Genomic DNA, 14,545 nt, shown 5'->3' with positions numbered 1-14,545 from the left:
AGTACCAACCAACAAGGTATGGGATACCTATAAGGCAGTAATTAGAGGCATACTAATGGACTTAAACGGAAGAGCCAGGAAAAAACAAGAGGAGAAGAGACAGGAGATTACAGAGAAAATAAAAGCCAAAGAAATACTACTAAAGAAAAGACCAGGGAAGAAGAAAGTTTACCAAGACATTAAAATTTTACAAGAACAGTTGACAGCAATGAATAATAAAGAACTGGAATGGAATCTGAAGAGAATGAATCAAAAGTCGTTTGAAGGAGCAAATAAACCTGGGAAATATTTGGCATGGCAATTGAAGAGAAAGGAGAAGAAGACAATAAATAAAATATGTGAGGATAATAAAGTATATCTGGAACAGACTGCCATTACTAGAGCCTTCTACAAATTTTACGCTAAATTGTATAATAAAAAGGAGGTGAATAAAGATTCAATAGCGACATATCTGGGGAAAATGAGGCTCCCAGTGATCTCGGAAGATTGGAGAAATAAATTGAATAGTGAAGTGACAGAGGAAGAGATAAGGAAGGCAATACAGTCAACAAATCTGGGTAAGGCGCCAGGGCCTGATGGACTCACAGCTAAATTTTATAAGGTAATGGTCAATGAACTGGTGTCATTCCTAAAAGAAGTGATCAATGGTGTTATGAGAGACCAAAGAATTCCAGATACTTAGAGTGAAGCTAATATATCATTGATCCCTAAAGAAGGACAGGACTTGACTAACGTCAAAAATTACAGACCTATTTCCTTACTTAACAATGACTATAAGATCTTTGCGAAGATCTTAGCGGAAAGAGTAAAGGGATGGCTATCCGAAGTTATTGGGGAAGAACAAGCTGGTTTTTTACCGAATAGACAAATCAGAGACAATTTAAGGACAGTTATAAATGCTATTGAATATTATGATAGGCGTTGTGATAAGGAGGTTGGGTTCTTCTTTGTGGATGCTGAAAAAGCATTTGACAATTTGAACTGGGATTTTATGTTCGCCACTATGGAACAGCTACAGTTGGGAGAAAGATTTATCAGAGCAGTAAAAGAAATCTACAGAGACCAGAGTGCAGCAATTGTGGTGAATGACGAGGTGACTAAGAAATTGACTATAGGCAAAGGTACAAGACAAGGTTGCCCGTTGTCTCCACTGTTGTTTATAATGGTTTTGGAAATTTTGATGATACAGATCCGAGAAGATAATGCAATCCGTGGAATAAAGATAAAAGACTTTTCCTATAAGGTCAGAGCATTTGCAGACGATATAATGTTAATTGTGGAAGATCCAATTGAAAACATGCCAAGGGTAATAGAAAAAATCACAGAATTTGGAGATTTGGCAGGTTTTTTTGTAAACAAAAAGAAGTCAAAGATACTGTGTAAAAATATGACTAAACAAAAACAACAGCAACTTATGGAAATAACAGACTGTGAAGTAACAAATAAGGTGAAATATTTGGGAATTGAACTGACTGCAAAGAATATAGATCTATTCAAGAACAATTATGAGAAATTGTGGACTCAGAGCGAGACTTGATTAAATGGAATAGATTGAATTTGTCATGGTTGGGAAGAATTGCAGCAGTCAAGATGAATGTGCTGCCAAGAGTGATGATTTTGTTACAGACAATACCAGTTATTCGGGATTCCAAGCAGTTTGAGAAATGGCAGAGAAAGATATCGGACTTTGTTTGGGCAGGCAAAAAGCCTCGAGTGAAAATGAAAGTGTTACAGGACGCGAAAGAGAGAGGCGGAATGCAACTGCCCAACCTAAGACTTTACTATGAGGCAATCTGCTTGGTTTGGCTGAAGGACTGGATGATGCTTAAAAATCGCAAATTGCTGGCCTTAGAGGGATACAAAAAAATATTTGGATGGCATGCATACTTATGGTATGATAAAGTAAAAGCGGACTCTATGTTTTTACACCATTACATTCGGAGAAGCCTCTTCACAATATGGAAAAAGTACAGAGATTACCTACAAGAAGGAATTCCCTCCTGGGTGGTTCCTTATGAAGCGATAGATCCGAGAACTGTTGATAATGAACAGCGTTTAACGTATAAGGAGATAACATGAATAGAATTTTCTAAATTAAGAATAAAGACGCAAGAAGAGTTGTCTCCAAACTATGACTGGTTTCAATATAGACAGCTCAGAGACCTTTATAAATCGGATTGTGCCAAGGGAGGGATAAGAATGGAGAACTCGGACTTGGAGGAAGTAATTTTACAAGAAGACAAAAAGGAAATTTCAAAGGTCTATAAAGTGTTGTTAAAATGGTATACTGAAGAAGAGGTAGTTAAGGTGCAAATGGTGAAGTGGGCTATAAATTTTAATAAAGAAATAACAATGGAGGCGTGGGAATATTTGTGGAAAAATACTTTGAAGATTACGACATGCACTAACATTAAAGAGAATGTCTATAAAATGATCTATCGTTGGTACCTGACACCAAAGAAAATTGCGCTAGGGAATGTGAATACGTCTAATAAATGCTGGAAATGTAAAAAGCATGAAGGATCTTTGTACCATATGTGGTGGACTTGTGAGGTAGTCAGGCAGTACTGGGGGGAAATAATAAGAGTAATAAGTGAGATTTTACAGTTTCAAGTTAATAAGAACCCAGAACTCCTGCTACTGAACTTGGGAATGGAAGATATTCCAGCACAACATAGGACATTGCTTTTTTACATGACAGCAGCGGCTAGACTTTTGTATGCGCAAAAGTGGAAAGTACAAGAAGTGCCAACTATCGAGGACTGGATTCACAAATTGCTGTACATGGCGGAGATGGATAAACTGACAAGAAAACTAAGATACCTTGATCCAGGACAGTTTAACACAGATTGGGAGAAGCTGAAACAATATTTGGTGAAAAAATGGGAGGTGGGAGGAGAACTGTGGCAGTTTGAAAATTATTGAAGAAAAACAAAAGAAGAGAGAAGTGACTATACCGGGGGAAGGAGAGTTAAAGAAGAATTACTAAGCAATTATTCTATTTGAGTATTCTATACAGTATTAAGTAATAGTTATTATGTGATATATAAGAATAGAAATTAATTAATTAATTATGTTGCTGGCAGATAGGGGTGTAATTGAGAATTAACAGAATTAAAATTCATGAATACAAGAAGGGGGGGAATGAGAAGTAGCATATAGAATATAGGTTAAATTGATTGACTTATGCTGAAGGTATTTTTGGTTATAGCGATATTTAGAAATGTGCAGAACATGGGTCAAATTGATTGACTTATGTCGAACGTATATTGTGTTTATAGGTATATTTAGAAATGTGTAGAATATGAGTCAAATTGATTGACTTTATGTTATAAAGATAAGAGAGATAAGAGATATAAGAGGAAGTAAAGAGTAACATATAGAGTATAAGTTAAATTGGTTGACTTATAAATGTATTCATCACTTATGAGTACTCAAGTTATGTATAGGGAGGGATAAATTGTTTGTCCCATATTGATGACATTAGAATGCCCTTGAAGCCTCTGTTGCAGCTGCATGCGGAGTTGCTTTGGCGTGTTAGTCTTGGGCCTCATCATGTTTGCTCTGGGATGCATACTTTGCAATGGGAAATTATTCTGTTGGTTCATTTGATTCATCACAGAGTTAAAGGACAGCTGCTGGCCCTGCATGGCAGTAAAACCTCCTGGCATTGCTGCACCCTGCCCCTGGTAGGGCTGACCATACAGGGGAGGCTTTTGATCCATCATCACTGTGGATTCTTGGCCATGAAATGATTCTTGCTTGGGTTCCAAAGCTTGTCCCTTTCAAATAAAGATGATGTGAATTGAAACATTGCTCTATAACAGCATATTAATAATATTAAGCAGATTTTTTTTACATTATTTGAGACTTTAGAGAGGTATTTAATGGTGTCATTTTGTAAGAAAAACTAAAGGGCATTGGTGAGCAGAGGTTAGGAACTATTACTGGCATCAATCTCAAGCACCAGCCATCCTTTGAATACTGACAAGATAACCCAGAAATCCAGTAAACATGTCAAGTTTATTTGGTGAAATCCCATGTGATGTATAACTATTGACTCCAAATGAACAGAGCCCTGAGTTTCTCAGGTTAGCCTGTTCAGAATTCCATTTGTCATAATCCATCTTCTGTTAGCAATTGATAGTCAAGCTTTACTCTCTTAGAACCATTTAACTATCATCACAACATTATTTCATAGCCTTGATGGTAGAGAAGTGACATCCATGTGTCAAAACCACACTGCAACACCAGCGTAATTAAAAGGAATGCAAAGACTTTTAGAGTACTTAGACTGACATATTAGAAAATACCCCTTTCTCTCCATGCCCTTTTTTAAAGAGGGAGACAACAGTACTTTGCTTACAATGTCTGCATAACTTATCGAAAAGAGTCCAGTAGCACCTTTAAGACTAACCAACTTTACTGTAGCATAAGCTTTCGAGAACTCTTTTCTATTTTGCTACTACAGACTAACACGGCTAACTCCTCTGGATCTATGCATAACTTATGATCTAGTAAGCTGAACACAGCCTACTATTAATGTAAAAGAGAGTGCACTCACAGGAGCATACAAGTTATAAATTTTCTGATAAATGAATCCACAATTGTGGTAACAAGGGTTTTACTTGAGAATTAGAAACGGTCCCTTTAAATGAAATGCTTGATTCTAAAGAATTTGCATAAGAGACACCGACGGACAATAGGGAGGCTGCGCGAATCCACATGCAGCCACCGGTGTCCTCCCTTTCCAAGGGAATTCAGAAAATACAAGAAAGCAACAGGTCTGTATGGGTAAAATGATGAGGAGTATTTATTATTTATTATTTTTAATTTGCTGTATTGATAATACAAAGGTCATGTATGAATATATGTATGTATTACAGCGGTATATAATGCCCCTGAGGAAGCAAATGAACGGAATCTGAGCTTATACAGCCGGCAGTCAGATTGGGCATTAACCATCATTTGGAATACTACCGCAGCGTAATATACTGGGAACCTTTCCGGAGAAGAGGAAGGGGAAGAATTTCGTTTGGGACACTGTTGCTTTAACCTGATACAGAAGAAACTACAAGGGAACAACACTTAATGAACTTTTTGAACTTTTTCATCTTGATTCTAATGGACTAAAATGAATGAGGTCACTCTTTATGAGTAACATGTAGCAAAAGCACTTGATTAATTGACTTATAAATTTATAACTTGTATGCTCCTGTGAGTGCACTCTCTTTTGGATTTGTCTATTTGGTACAGGAACAGCCATTTTTTGTTTAATTTACTATTAATGTAAGGCAGCCCACAGAAGTTTGTTCAACCTGCTATTGCTGTTTGCAGGCCATAATACACAGCTGCTGGGCTGTGTTCAGCTTGAAAGCCCTGTGTTATAGAAAAACAAATGCTCCTAATAAGACAGAAGAATATACTGAAGCAAATTATTGCACGAAGCATGCTAAAACTAGCCCGCTCACCCCACCCCTGAACAATCTGGAAAATAAGCACTGGTGACTTACTTGATTTACGAGATCAGGAATCCCTAAGGCTCTATCAATTTCTTCCAGGCTGGTGACATCTGTATTACTTAGCAACATGTGCAGTTGATCTAGAAGAGCCCTTTCATCACTCTGGCCATCGACATTTGGAACATTATATAAGAAATCATCCAAAGTATTTCTAACTAGCGGCCTAGAAAAGCCAAGATGTTAGAACTACCAAGTTACTGAAATTTCACATCACCAGTTATTCAGCTCTTCACCCTCATAGACAGTATATTTTCCCACGGGATACAAGTGCTATCGAAACAAAGAGACATGTGGGCCGTATCATCTGGCAAATGGACAATATGTAAAGCAAATCTTTCTACACCCCACCAAATGCTTACTGACTGTAACAGATATTAGGCTATATTTAGACATTGTTTTTAAAAGGTATCAATTCAACACGTGCATGAAAATGCCTCTCCCATCTCTTCTTATGCTGGTTAGAAACCAACTTTGGTACCTATGGTATATGAATGCAGTTAGTCTTAATATACACACAGACACACACATCAACCAGGATTCTAAACTTGGACAGGACACTGGTTTAGGGGCCTGGCTTGTGCACAGGGACTATCACTGGGTGCCTGGAAGAGAGCTAAGACAGACACGCAAGCATGGCAACAATCACAGTCACGCTGTCAACTTAGCATCCGCTTAGGGACATCTGAATGCAGCCAACATGTATCCTCATGAACACATCTGAAGCTATTGAGATAGGAACGGTAACAGAACACGCAGGCCATCTGGCCCCCCTTTGTCCCCCTAGTAAATATACTGCATCTACTCAGAAGTCATCTTACTTAGCAGCTGATTCTTCTGCATTTCTCTTAAATGAATTGTACTGTTCCTCAGTAAGTGCACTTTATTCTTCACAAGCGGGCCAGAAGAAGCCTACCATTAGTGGGATAGCAGTCACACTAAACCACCATGAAGTCCTTACTCCCCCTTTCCATCGGATTTTCATTTATCTTGTTCTAAACTGCATTCAAGGTGCACTATTGAATGCACACAGGTTTAGCAGGCTCCCAAAATATTTTCGAATTCAGTCTTTATATGGCAACCATGACTGCAATTAGGTAAGAATAGCATGCTTGTTGCAGGTAACAAGCAGAAGTCTCACAAAAAGCATTCACAACCTACTTGTAAAGTCTGTACTCTAGTCTACACTTGATTTCAATGAACAGTGCCCAGAGTACTCCAGAAGATCAGAATATCCAGAATGCAAATCATAGTTTCCAATACATTCCTCTACAGCAGGGAAATCAATCTACTCAGTGTTCCTCCTATGCTCTGCCACAACAGCTTCACTCATCTGAGAAGGTCTTCTGAAAATAGGCAAGATCTACCAGTGGCCGTACACGTGCATCCTCTGTTGTGGCCTCCACCTCATAGAATGACCTGTTTGAGGAGGCTGGGAAGGTTCTCACACTTCTGTCACTCCACAAACTATATGAAACACAATTGCTCAGGAGGGCATTTTTATGAAGGGTGATATTATAATGTAATGCTTGATGTTTTAATAAAGGAAATGGGACTACACATAGTATTTATCTGTTTGCTGAATGTATTATCCTACTCTCGCTTCCCTGTTTTTATACTTACGTAACACCATTTTCTGCATTGTTTAATACTTCATACTTGGTTTCATATTTTCTGGCCACTGTTATTAGATACTACATCTATTGATTGCATTGACATACACTGTGTAATCCACCTTGAGTCTCAGTGAGAAAGGTAGTCTGCAAATAATTTTTTTAAAAATGTCCCCAAATAAGGTTGGATCTCTGAATAATTCATAACTGTACAATGTAGGTACACTGTCACACAGTAGTCTTTATAGTAACTTTCTAAAAAAAATTTAGGTTTGTGTTGGTTTGTATCAAATATTTGAACAATACTGAGGCCAAATAATTAAAAGTGATCCATCTTGTTCTGAACCTTATCGTACCTGGTTTGAGAACCTCGAGGTCCTTGCTCCATAGATAACATACTTTCAGGCCATGAATTTGTCTGGTTAGACGGTGCTGGATGTGCATAAGGATTCCCTCCCATACCAATATTAATATCATTTGATCCTTTAATAAACAAACCGAAAACACATTTTATTACCAGGGTCAATTTTGCTAGACAGGGAGAAGTTTACTGCAGAGACAGCATAAAAATAACCAGCAGTAGAAATGAAGCATCCAGTACAACATTTTGAGCACCCCCTCCCCCTGCCACTTGCACCCCCCCAGCCCTTCAGCTGTCATTCAATTGGCAAACAAAAATATTTGTTTATTCTCTACTCCCTTACATCACTCCAGCACAAGTTTATTTTATTTTATTAAACTTCCATTTCTATTCCGCCCCCCACCCACCCCAAACTGGCAGGCTCAGGGCGGATTTCATCCTCCCAAGGAAGTCTCTTTCTCAAGCTTGGGGAGTAGAGTCTACAGCTCCCTTGCAACAGAGTGATGGCAACACTCTAAAATGGAGCCACTAGGCAGCTATGATTTGACTTTGGGCAAATGCTGCTGCGGACAAGCAAAGGTATTTGCTTTGCTTGTCCTTAGCGGCAGCAGCACGTAGGGAATCTTATTGACTACATCACAGCTTCACAAACTGTAGCAACAACAAAAAATTATGTTAAAAGAAAAAAAAAGACAACGCCAGCACAGCAGTCAGCTTAGCCTGCATACCTAAGCAAGCAGAAGCAGATGGTTATCCCTGAAAAGCCCCTTCCATGACAGAAATGTGCCGCTCAGTCCTATTAAACAGTCCAACACCACATTAGTAGTATAAAGCATTGTGATGAAGTATCACAATAAGCCAGTAAAAAGCTATTTTTTATTATACACGTTTATTCAGCCCCTCCCTTACTGTGGCTTATACAGCGAAGTTATTCAGCATTGTCTTTAAAATGCACATAAGAGGCAGTAGTCATTCAGTGTGGGGCCTAAAAACATTCATCATTTTTAGAGCCTTCTCTTTTAACACCAACTCTATGGAGCAGGTTGCCAGAGCAGGTGAGGCAGTTGTTTAAATACCCTGGTCCCAAACCACACAGGTTCTAAGTCAAAACCAGCACCTAAAACTGGGCCCAAAATAAATTGGTAACCAATATAGATAAACTTAAAATTGGGGTGATCTGCAGACAATAACTAACCAAAGCTATCCCTGTTCTGAACCAGTTTAAGCTCCCAAGCAACTTTCAAAAGCAGTCCCACATACAGCACACAGAGGAATCTAATCTGGAGATGATTAGCGCATGAATTACAGTGACCGGATCCCACAGCTGGTTAACCAGCAGAAGCTAGGAAAAAGTGCTACATACTACAGTGAAGATTTGCCCTGGCAATAGCAACACAAAATGCCAAAAGTTCAATGGTAGTTCAGCTTTGGAAGTACAGTTATGTTAGCTTGTCTTTTTAAAAGTTTTGTTTTTGCACAAACTTAGAGGATTCCCCATGATCTGTAGAATCCTAAATGACATAGCCACAACTGGCCCTGTTGCATGCATATGGCTATCCACACAGGGGCCAGATGTTGGTTATTAAACATAGTAATATTAATAACCAATGCAGGACTTGTTACACAAACACTGTGGAGTCCAATAAAGAAACGTGCATAAGAACGTACTCATATGAATCATTTGTTGTGGGAGCACGGATCTGGTGCCAGGCATACTGTTTGACCTCATGGGTAAACCAGGCATGGATCCTCCCATTGTAGATCTGGAAAGTGATGGATTGCAGTCTGGTCCCGGCCTTGCTACTGGAGCCGAACTCGCAGGTTCCATCCTGCTAACCTTCGGGTTCTGCAGGCTCCAGTCACCTCCTGAACTTTGATTCATAGTCACATTTCTGTTACAGCCACCTGTAAAAATGAGCACATTTGAACAGATTCTCTTGAAAAATACAAAAGTATGCTTTGGTACCACAACCATTTTTACATTCTATTTTTTTTCCAAGAAAGGGCCACATCTGCTGGGCTCTGCTGCAACCAAATTCCAAAAATAGGCCCCACCTGGAATTTTTCTCCCAAAGGTATGGGACACCTCACCGGGAGCAGCATGGGCCTACCACCAAACAGGAAAGCTGCTACTTCCCCATACGTTCATGTAGGCCACTTTGGATCCCAGTCATATTATTTTTTCTTTTGCCTCAGCATATTAAATATAAATTAGGTAATCAAAATTCAGCTGGAATGAAGAACAGAAAATAACCACACGCAGGATACGGTCATTATTGCAGTTCAGTCATGTGGTAATGTCTCAGTTCAGACCTCATACCAAAACTATAGTTTGTGCCAACAGTAGTTTAGAACCCAAATTGAGTTTGGACTTCCAAATGTACATGCAAAATCATGATTTAGACCTGTTTGTTAACTTTCATTTCTATCTGCTCTGTGCTGCAGTGGCCTGTGAAGGCACAAGAACAGCTACAGTTATAGACTGGAGACTTGGTCATCAACCAAACCATACTCACTACAATCAGCCTAGTTTGCAAAGCTACATCAAACTGAGTGGTGTGTGTCTGATTCACAAAACCATAAATTAATTTTTAACATGAGGCCTGAACTAGCCCAATACGAACCTCAGCCAAAATAGTCTAGCACTATTAAATCATGACAACTGCTCCTGTAGATAATAGACATTCCATCCTTTTAAACTACAATGTTAAAATATTATGTGATTTCCTTTTACATATTGCAATCCAATTTTAAGTCTCATTCAGAACCATAGGATACTGATAACGGTCAGGAATTTTTAGATAAAGCAAAAAGCTATTTGTATGGAAAATAACAAACCTATATTTGCTCCAAAATTTTCCTGGTTTTCAATCATTCTTGGGCTTCCACCCATCATGTTCTGCTTTTGTAACATGGAAAACGCATTGATATTTCTCGCAGGTGGGCTTGAGCCCACAGATATAGGACTATCTAAAGACATGGCTCTGTTGAAAGGAGGACGGGTAGTCTGTACAGACTGTGGACTTCTCATACCTGCTGAAGAAATAAAATGTATTTGCAACTTTAATATCTTTAAACCTAGTAATAACAAACTATTATATCAATGTTTACTGAACTGAATATTTAAAAACACTGCAGAGGTTTATAGCCTTGAACAGATAAATCTCTACAGGAGACTACAATTAAATGTGCTTTTTAAAAGATCTGATTGAATTCCCCAGAAAATCTTTATAAAGTTTGGTCATTGACCCATCATATTATAGGAATATAGGTTTATCTCCCCAATCTTTATGATGAATATTGGTTTCAATCAGGGCTTTTTTTCAGCTGGAACACGATGGAACGGAGTTCCGGAACCTCTTGAAAATGGTCACATGGCTGGTGGCTCCGCCCCCTGATCTCCAGACAGATGGGAGTTTAGATTGCCCTCCGTGATGTGGAGGGCAATCTAAACTCCCCTCTGTCTGGAGATTAGGGGGCGGGGCCACCAGCCATGTGACCATTTTCTCTGAGGGCAACCCACTGAGTTCCACCACCTCTTTTCTCAGAAAAAAAGCCCTGGTTTCAATCCTGTATCAAGAATACTCAGCTCTCCAAGTGTTTGTATACATTAAACATCTCAATACTTAAAATGTAAGATTTTATGACACTATAGGAGAATCGGAAATCCCTGTAAGCATTCAAAATCCTATGGTAGTATCAGAGAAAAACCTTACTCCCTCTTTTTATAATCTTTCCCTTAACTCTTTAATAATAATGCATATTTAATAAGAATTCTTATTTATCAAAAATCAACATCAGTTTGTGCCCTGGATTCCCATTATTGTACGTTCCAGATGCTCCTGTCATTTAATCAAATACAGAAGCAATGTCTCCAAGAACAGGAGAAATATATTTCATTCTGTGGGCTTCCTTGTGTTCCACTGTCGGTTTCATTAACTTTTGCAGCTTCAAGACTAGGGAGTTAGTTAAATCAAAGCAAAATCTTAAAGGGTTCAAAACTACCAATCTTCAGTTTGCAAATACTGCAAAACATATCAAATATTTGTTTGATAAATCCAGTGTACATCAATACAAAGATATCCCTTTAAATGTGCATTCAGGAATGTTAAAAGTGAAAAAAGGGTTACATACACTTTGTCTTGTAACAGCCTCATAACGTAGGGTGTTTATTTGACATACACTTACCCAGTGGTAAATTTCCTTGACACAACAGTTGTTTGTTTCCCATATTACTGCCATTCATAGACATGGGATTACTGCAAAAATCTGAGCTACTCAGATCACCCAAAATTGCATCTAAATTATCGACCAAATCTCCACCCATCTGAAAAGAAGGAAAACATTATTTACAATAAAATTTCATTTCATTTCCGTTTTGATACTTGCAAACTAATATGGGCCCAGACCTAGACAGCTCAGGCTACCCATTCTCATCAGATTCCAGAAGATAAGCAAGGTTGGCCCCGGTTAGTAACTGGATGACAGACCACCGAGGAAGTCCAGGTAACTCACCTCTTGCTTGTCTCTTGCCTTAAAAATCCTATGGAGTCATCATAAGTTGGTTGTGAATGGATGGCAGTTTACATGCACATAAACTGGTGCAGGCTGTAAACTGTCTTTGAGACTTCCTGGTATATGAGATCCATGTAATACCTCAGACCATTAGGATTACTTTATAGATTTAAAAGGAAGCAAAGGATAGGTTTTTATTTTGGTATTTTGTACTCATCTGAGTACAGGCAACACCAACCCCAATTAGAGATCCAGCAATAGATTTTTTTTAAATTGCTTTAAAAAGACATGCCCAATTAACTGGCCAGCAGACAAGATGGTGATGATCAGGGCTTTTTTTCTGGGAAAAGAGGTGGTAGAACTCAGTGGGTTGCCCTCTGAGAAAATGGTCGCATGGCTGGTGGCCCCGCCCCCTGATCTCCAGACAGGGGAGTTTAGACTGCCCTCTGCGACGCTGAGCGGCAATCTAAACTCCCCTCTGTCTGGAGATCAGGGGGCGGGGCCACCGGCCATGTGACCATTTTCAAGAGGTGCTGGAACTCCGTTCCACCGCGTTCCTGCTGAAAAAAAGCCCTGGTGGTGATGATGATGATGTTACTTACAAATCCACAGGTGCTTCTAAGAAGAGAGAATGTCTCTTTCTAAGATTGTGTCTACTATGACACATAAGTGCATCATCTACAGATAAATAATGGTTTTTTCTTCATTTTTTTCAAATGCAAATTTATGCAGATCAAATCAACGGTTAAAATGTTAAAATGATTAACTGACCAAGATCTATACCTCTGTACTAAAACTTTAACTGCATTATTTAAATTATACCTGCAGCTGAAAGTCCCCAGCAGTAAGCATAACTATTAATCACAAATTTGCAATCTATAAAGTAATAGTGAAATATTTAAACACCATTTAAAACTGTCATGCTACAACACAATTTGGATTTCAGATAGCAGTGATCTGTCAGTGTTTAAACACAATGACTTAGATCCAGTGCACAATTTTCACTTTTGCAAACAGAACTGCAAAAAATGCGGTAGCTGCTTGAGCTATAACTGTACTTCCTCTTGCACTTCTGCCTGTGCAAGATTTTGCACAACCAGTTTCTGGGGACTATAATATAGAGGGAGGAAAGAGCTAGGTATTGCACAAGACCTTGCACCAAGCAATATTATGTTAAGTCTGTTCATGTTTCTGCCTGTGCATTGCTGGATCCAAGCCCATGAAAACTTTTTCACTGAAAATGCAACACATTCATTTCAAAAGATTATTCATATAACAAATCATTAATGAGCCCATTAAGTGAATTTCTACACAAGATTAGGATACTACCTCTTCTGTGGGTTCTGTTTTTATTTTCATCTCTTTATCTTGGCTCGAAGTAGGCACAGTAGAACTACTGCACTGTCCCATTTTGCTGTCCAAACTTTCTATTTTAGGTTTTATCTCTTTTGAAATATCCTTTCCATCATCCTTGTCAAGTAAATATCTCAGAAGAGCATGGTTCTCTTTCTTTTTTGGACTCAGCTGTTCCTGTTTGACTGCTCCTTCACCACAGGAAGCAGAATTGCTGCTATCATAGTACGTATCTTTACCAGTAGCTTCAGCTGTGATTTTGGCAACTTCTGCTGGAGAATTACCATTCCTCAACAACTTATGTAAAATCCTATGCTTCTCTTGCATATTTGATGAAGACGACACTCCTCCAGATGTAGAAGAGGAAACTCCTGATGAAGGGCTAGTGACATTCATAGAAGGTTCTTTGCAACTAGAATCCAAGGGAGAATTTGACAGTGCTGAATGCCCCCTCTCCTCTGAAGAACAAGTTAGTAACTGAAGGAGCTTTTTATGGCCTTTACTCTCAGGTGCCCCCCTTTGCTCTGAGCCTTCAAGGTTCTCCTCTTTGATATCTTTGCTACTAAGGGACTCCCTGTTGTTTGACTGACACACAGAACTCTCCACTTGATTTTGTTCACAAAACAACCCAGGAGGGCTTTTAGAATCCTGGTTCCCCATTTTACTTGGCTGTGAAACATTCATATTTGGAGAGTTATCTAGTTTGGGTCCTGGTGAAGAAAGCGTAGACAAAAGAGAAGTTCCAACTCCCTCACTAATGGCCTGAAGAGCACTAAGTGAGCTGCTTGAAAAGTTGGTGCTGTTTGTGTTGCTGGCAGATCCCATTGGAGAGTGCACACCTATGTAAAAGAACAGAATTAATGTCAGACGGAACTCACCTCTCCAGTTATGCTTTTCAGTGAAGTATTGTGTTTTAATGAATAATTTACTTTATCCATGACCATTTTGAATTGCAGCCTTCCTCCTTCCCAAAGAAGATCCAGAGGACAGGGTAGTTAACTTTATTCCAGAAAAAAACAAACAAGAGCCTTGAAGCACCTTGAAACCCTATATTATTGTTCCATTATATTTTGTGCATCTGTGAATGTACATTCTAGTTTATGAAAGCTTTTGCAGGAATAAAATATGTTGGTCTTTAAGGTGCCATAAGAGTCTTGTTGGTTTTCATAAAGCCAATGGTAAAA

At 38.8% G+C, this 14,545-nt stretch overlaps 1 protein-coding gene across 1 annotated transcript in view; it reads right to left on the bottom strand.

Annotated features, from left to right (window-relative positions):
• The window catches only part of NCOA3 (nuclear receptor coactivator 3), a 51,747-nt gene that overhangs the window by 17,186 nt on the left and 20,016 nt on the right, over positions 1-14,545 (bottom strand). The window contains exons 10-15 of the mRNA XM_054979528.1: positions 13,338-14,200; positions 11,682-11,820; positions 10,332-10,526; positions 9,162-9,398; positions 7,489-7,615; positions 5,514-5,685 (exon numbers count right to left, since the gene is read on the bottom strand). Coding sequence (XP_054835503.1) covers positions 5,514-5,685; positions 7,489-7,615; positions 9,162-9,398; positions 10,332-10,526; positions 11,682-11,820; positions 13,338-14,200 — 1,733 coding nt within the window. The remainder of the gene's footprint in view (positions 1-5,513; positions 5,686-7,488; positions 7,616-9,161; positions 9,399-10,331; positions 10,527-11,681; positions 11,821-13,337; positions 14,201-14,545) is intronic.

This window comes from Eublepharis macularius, chromosome 5 (assembly GCF_028583425.1).
Source record: "Eublepharis macularius isolate TG4126 chromosome 5, MPM_Emac_v1.0, whole genome shotgun sequence".
NCBI lineage: Eukaryota > Metazoa > Chordata > Lepidosauria > Squamata > Eublepharidae > Eublepharis > Eublepharis macularius.
The sequence above is the reverse complement of the archived record's forward strand: the minus strand, read 5'-3'. Positions and strand labels throughout refer to the sequence as shown.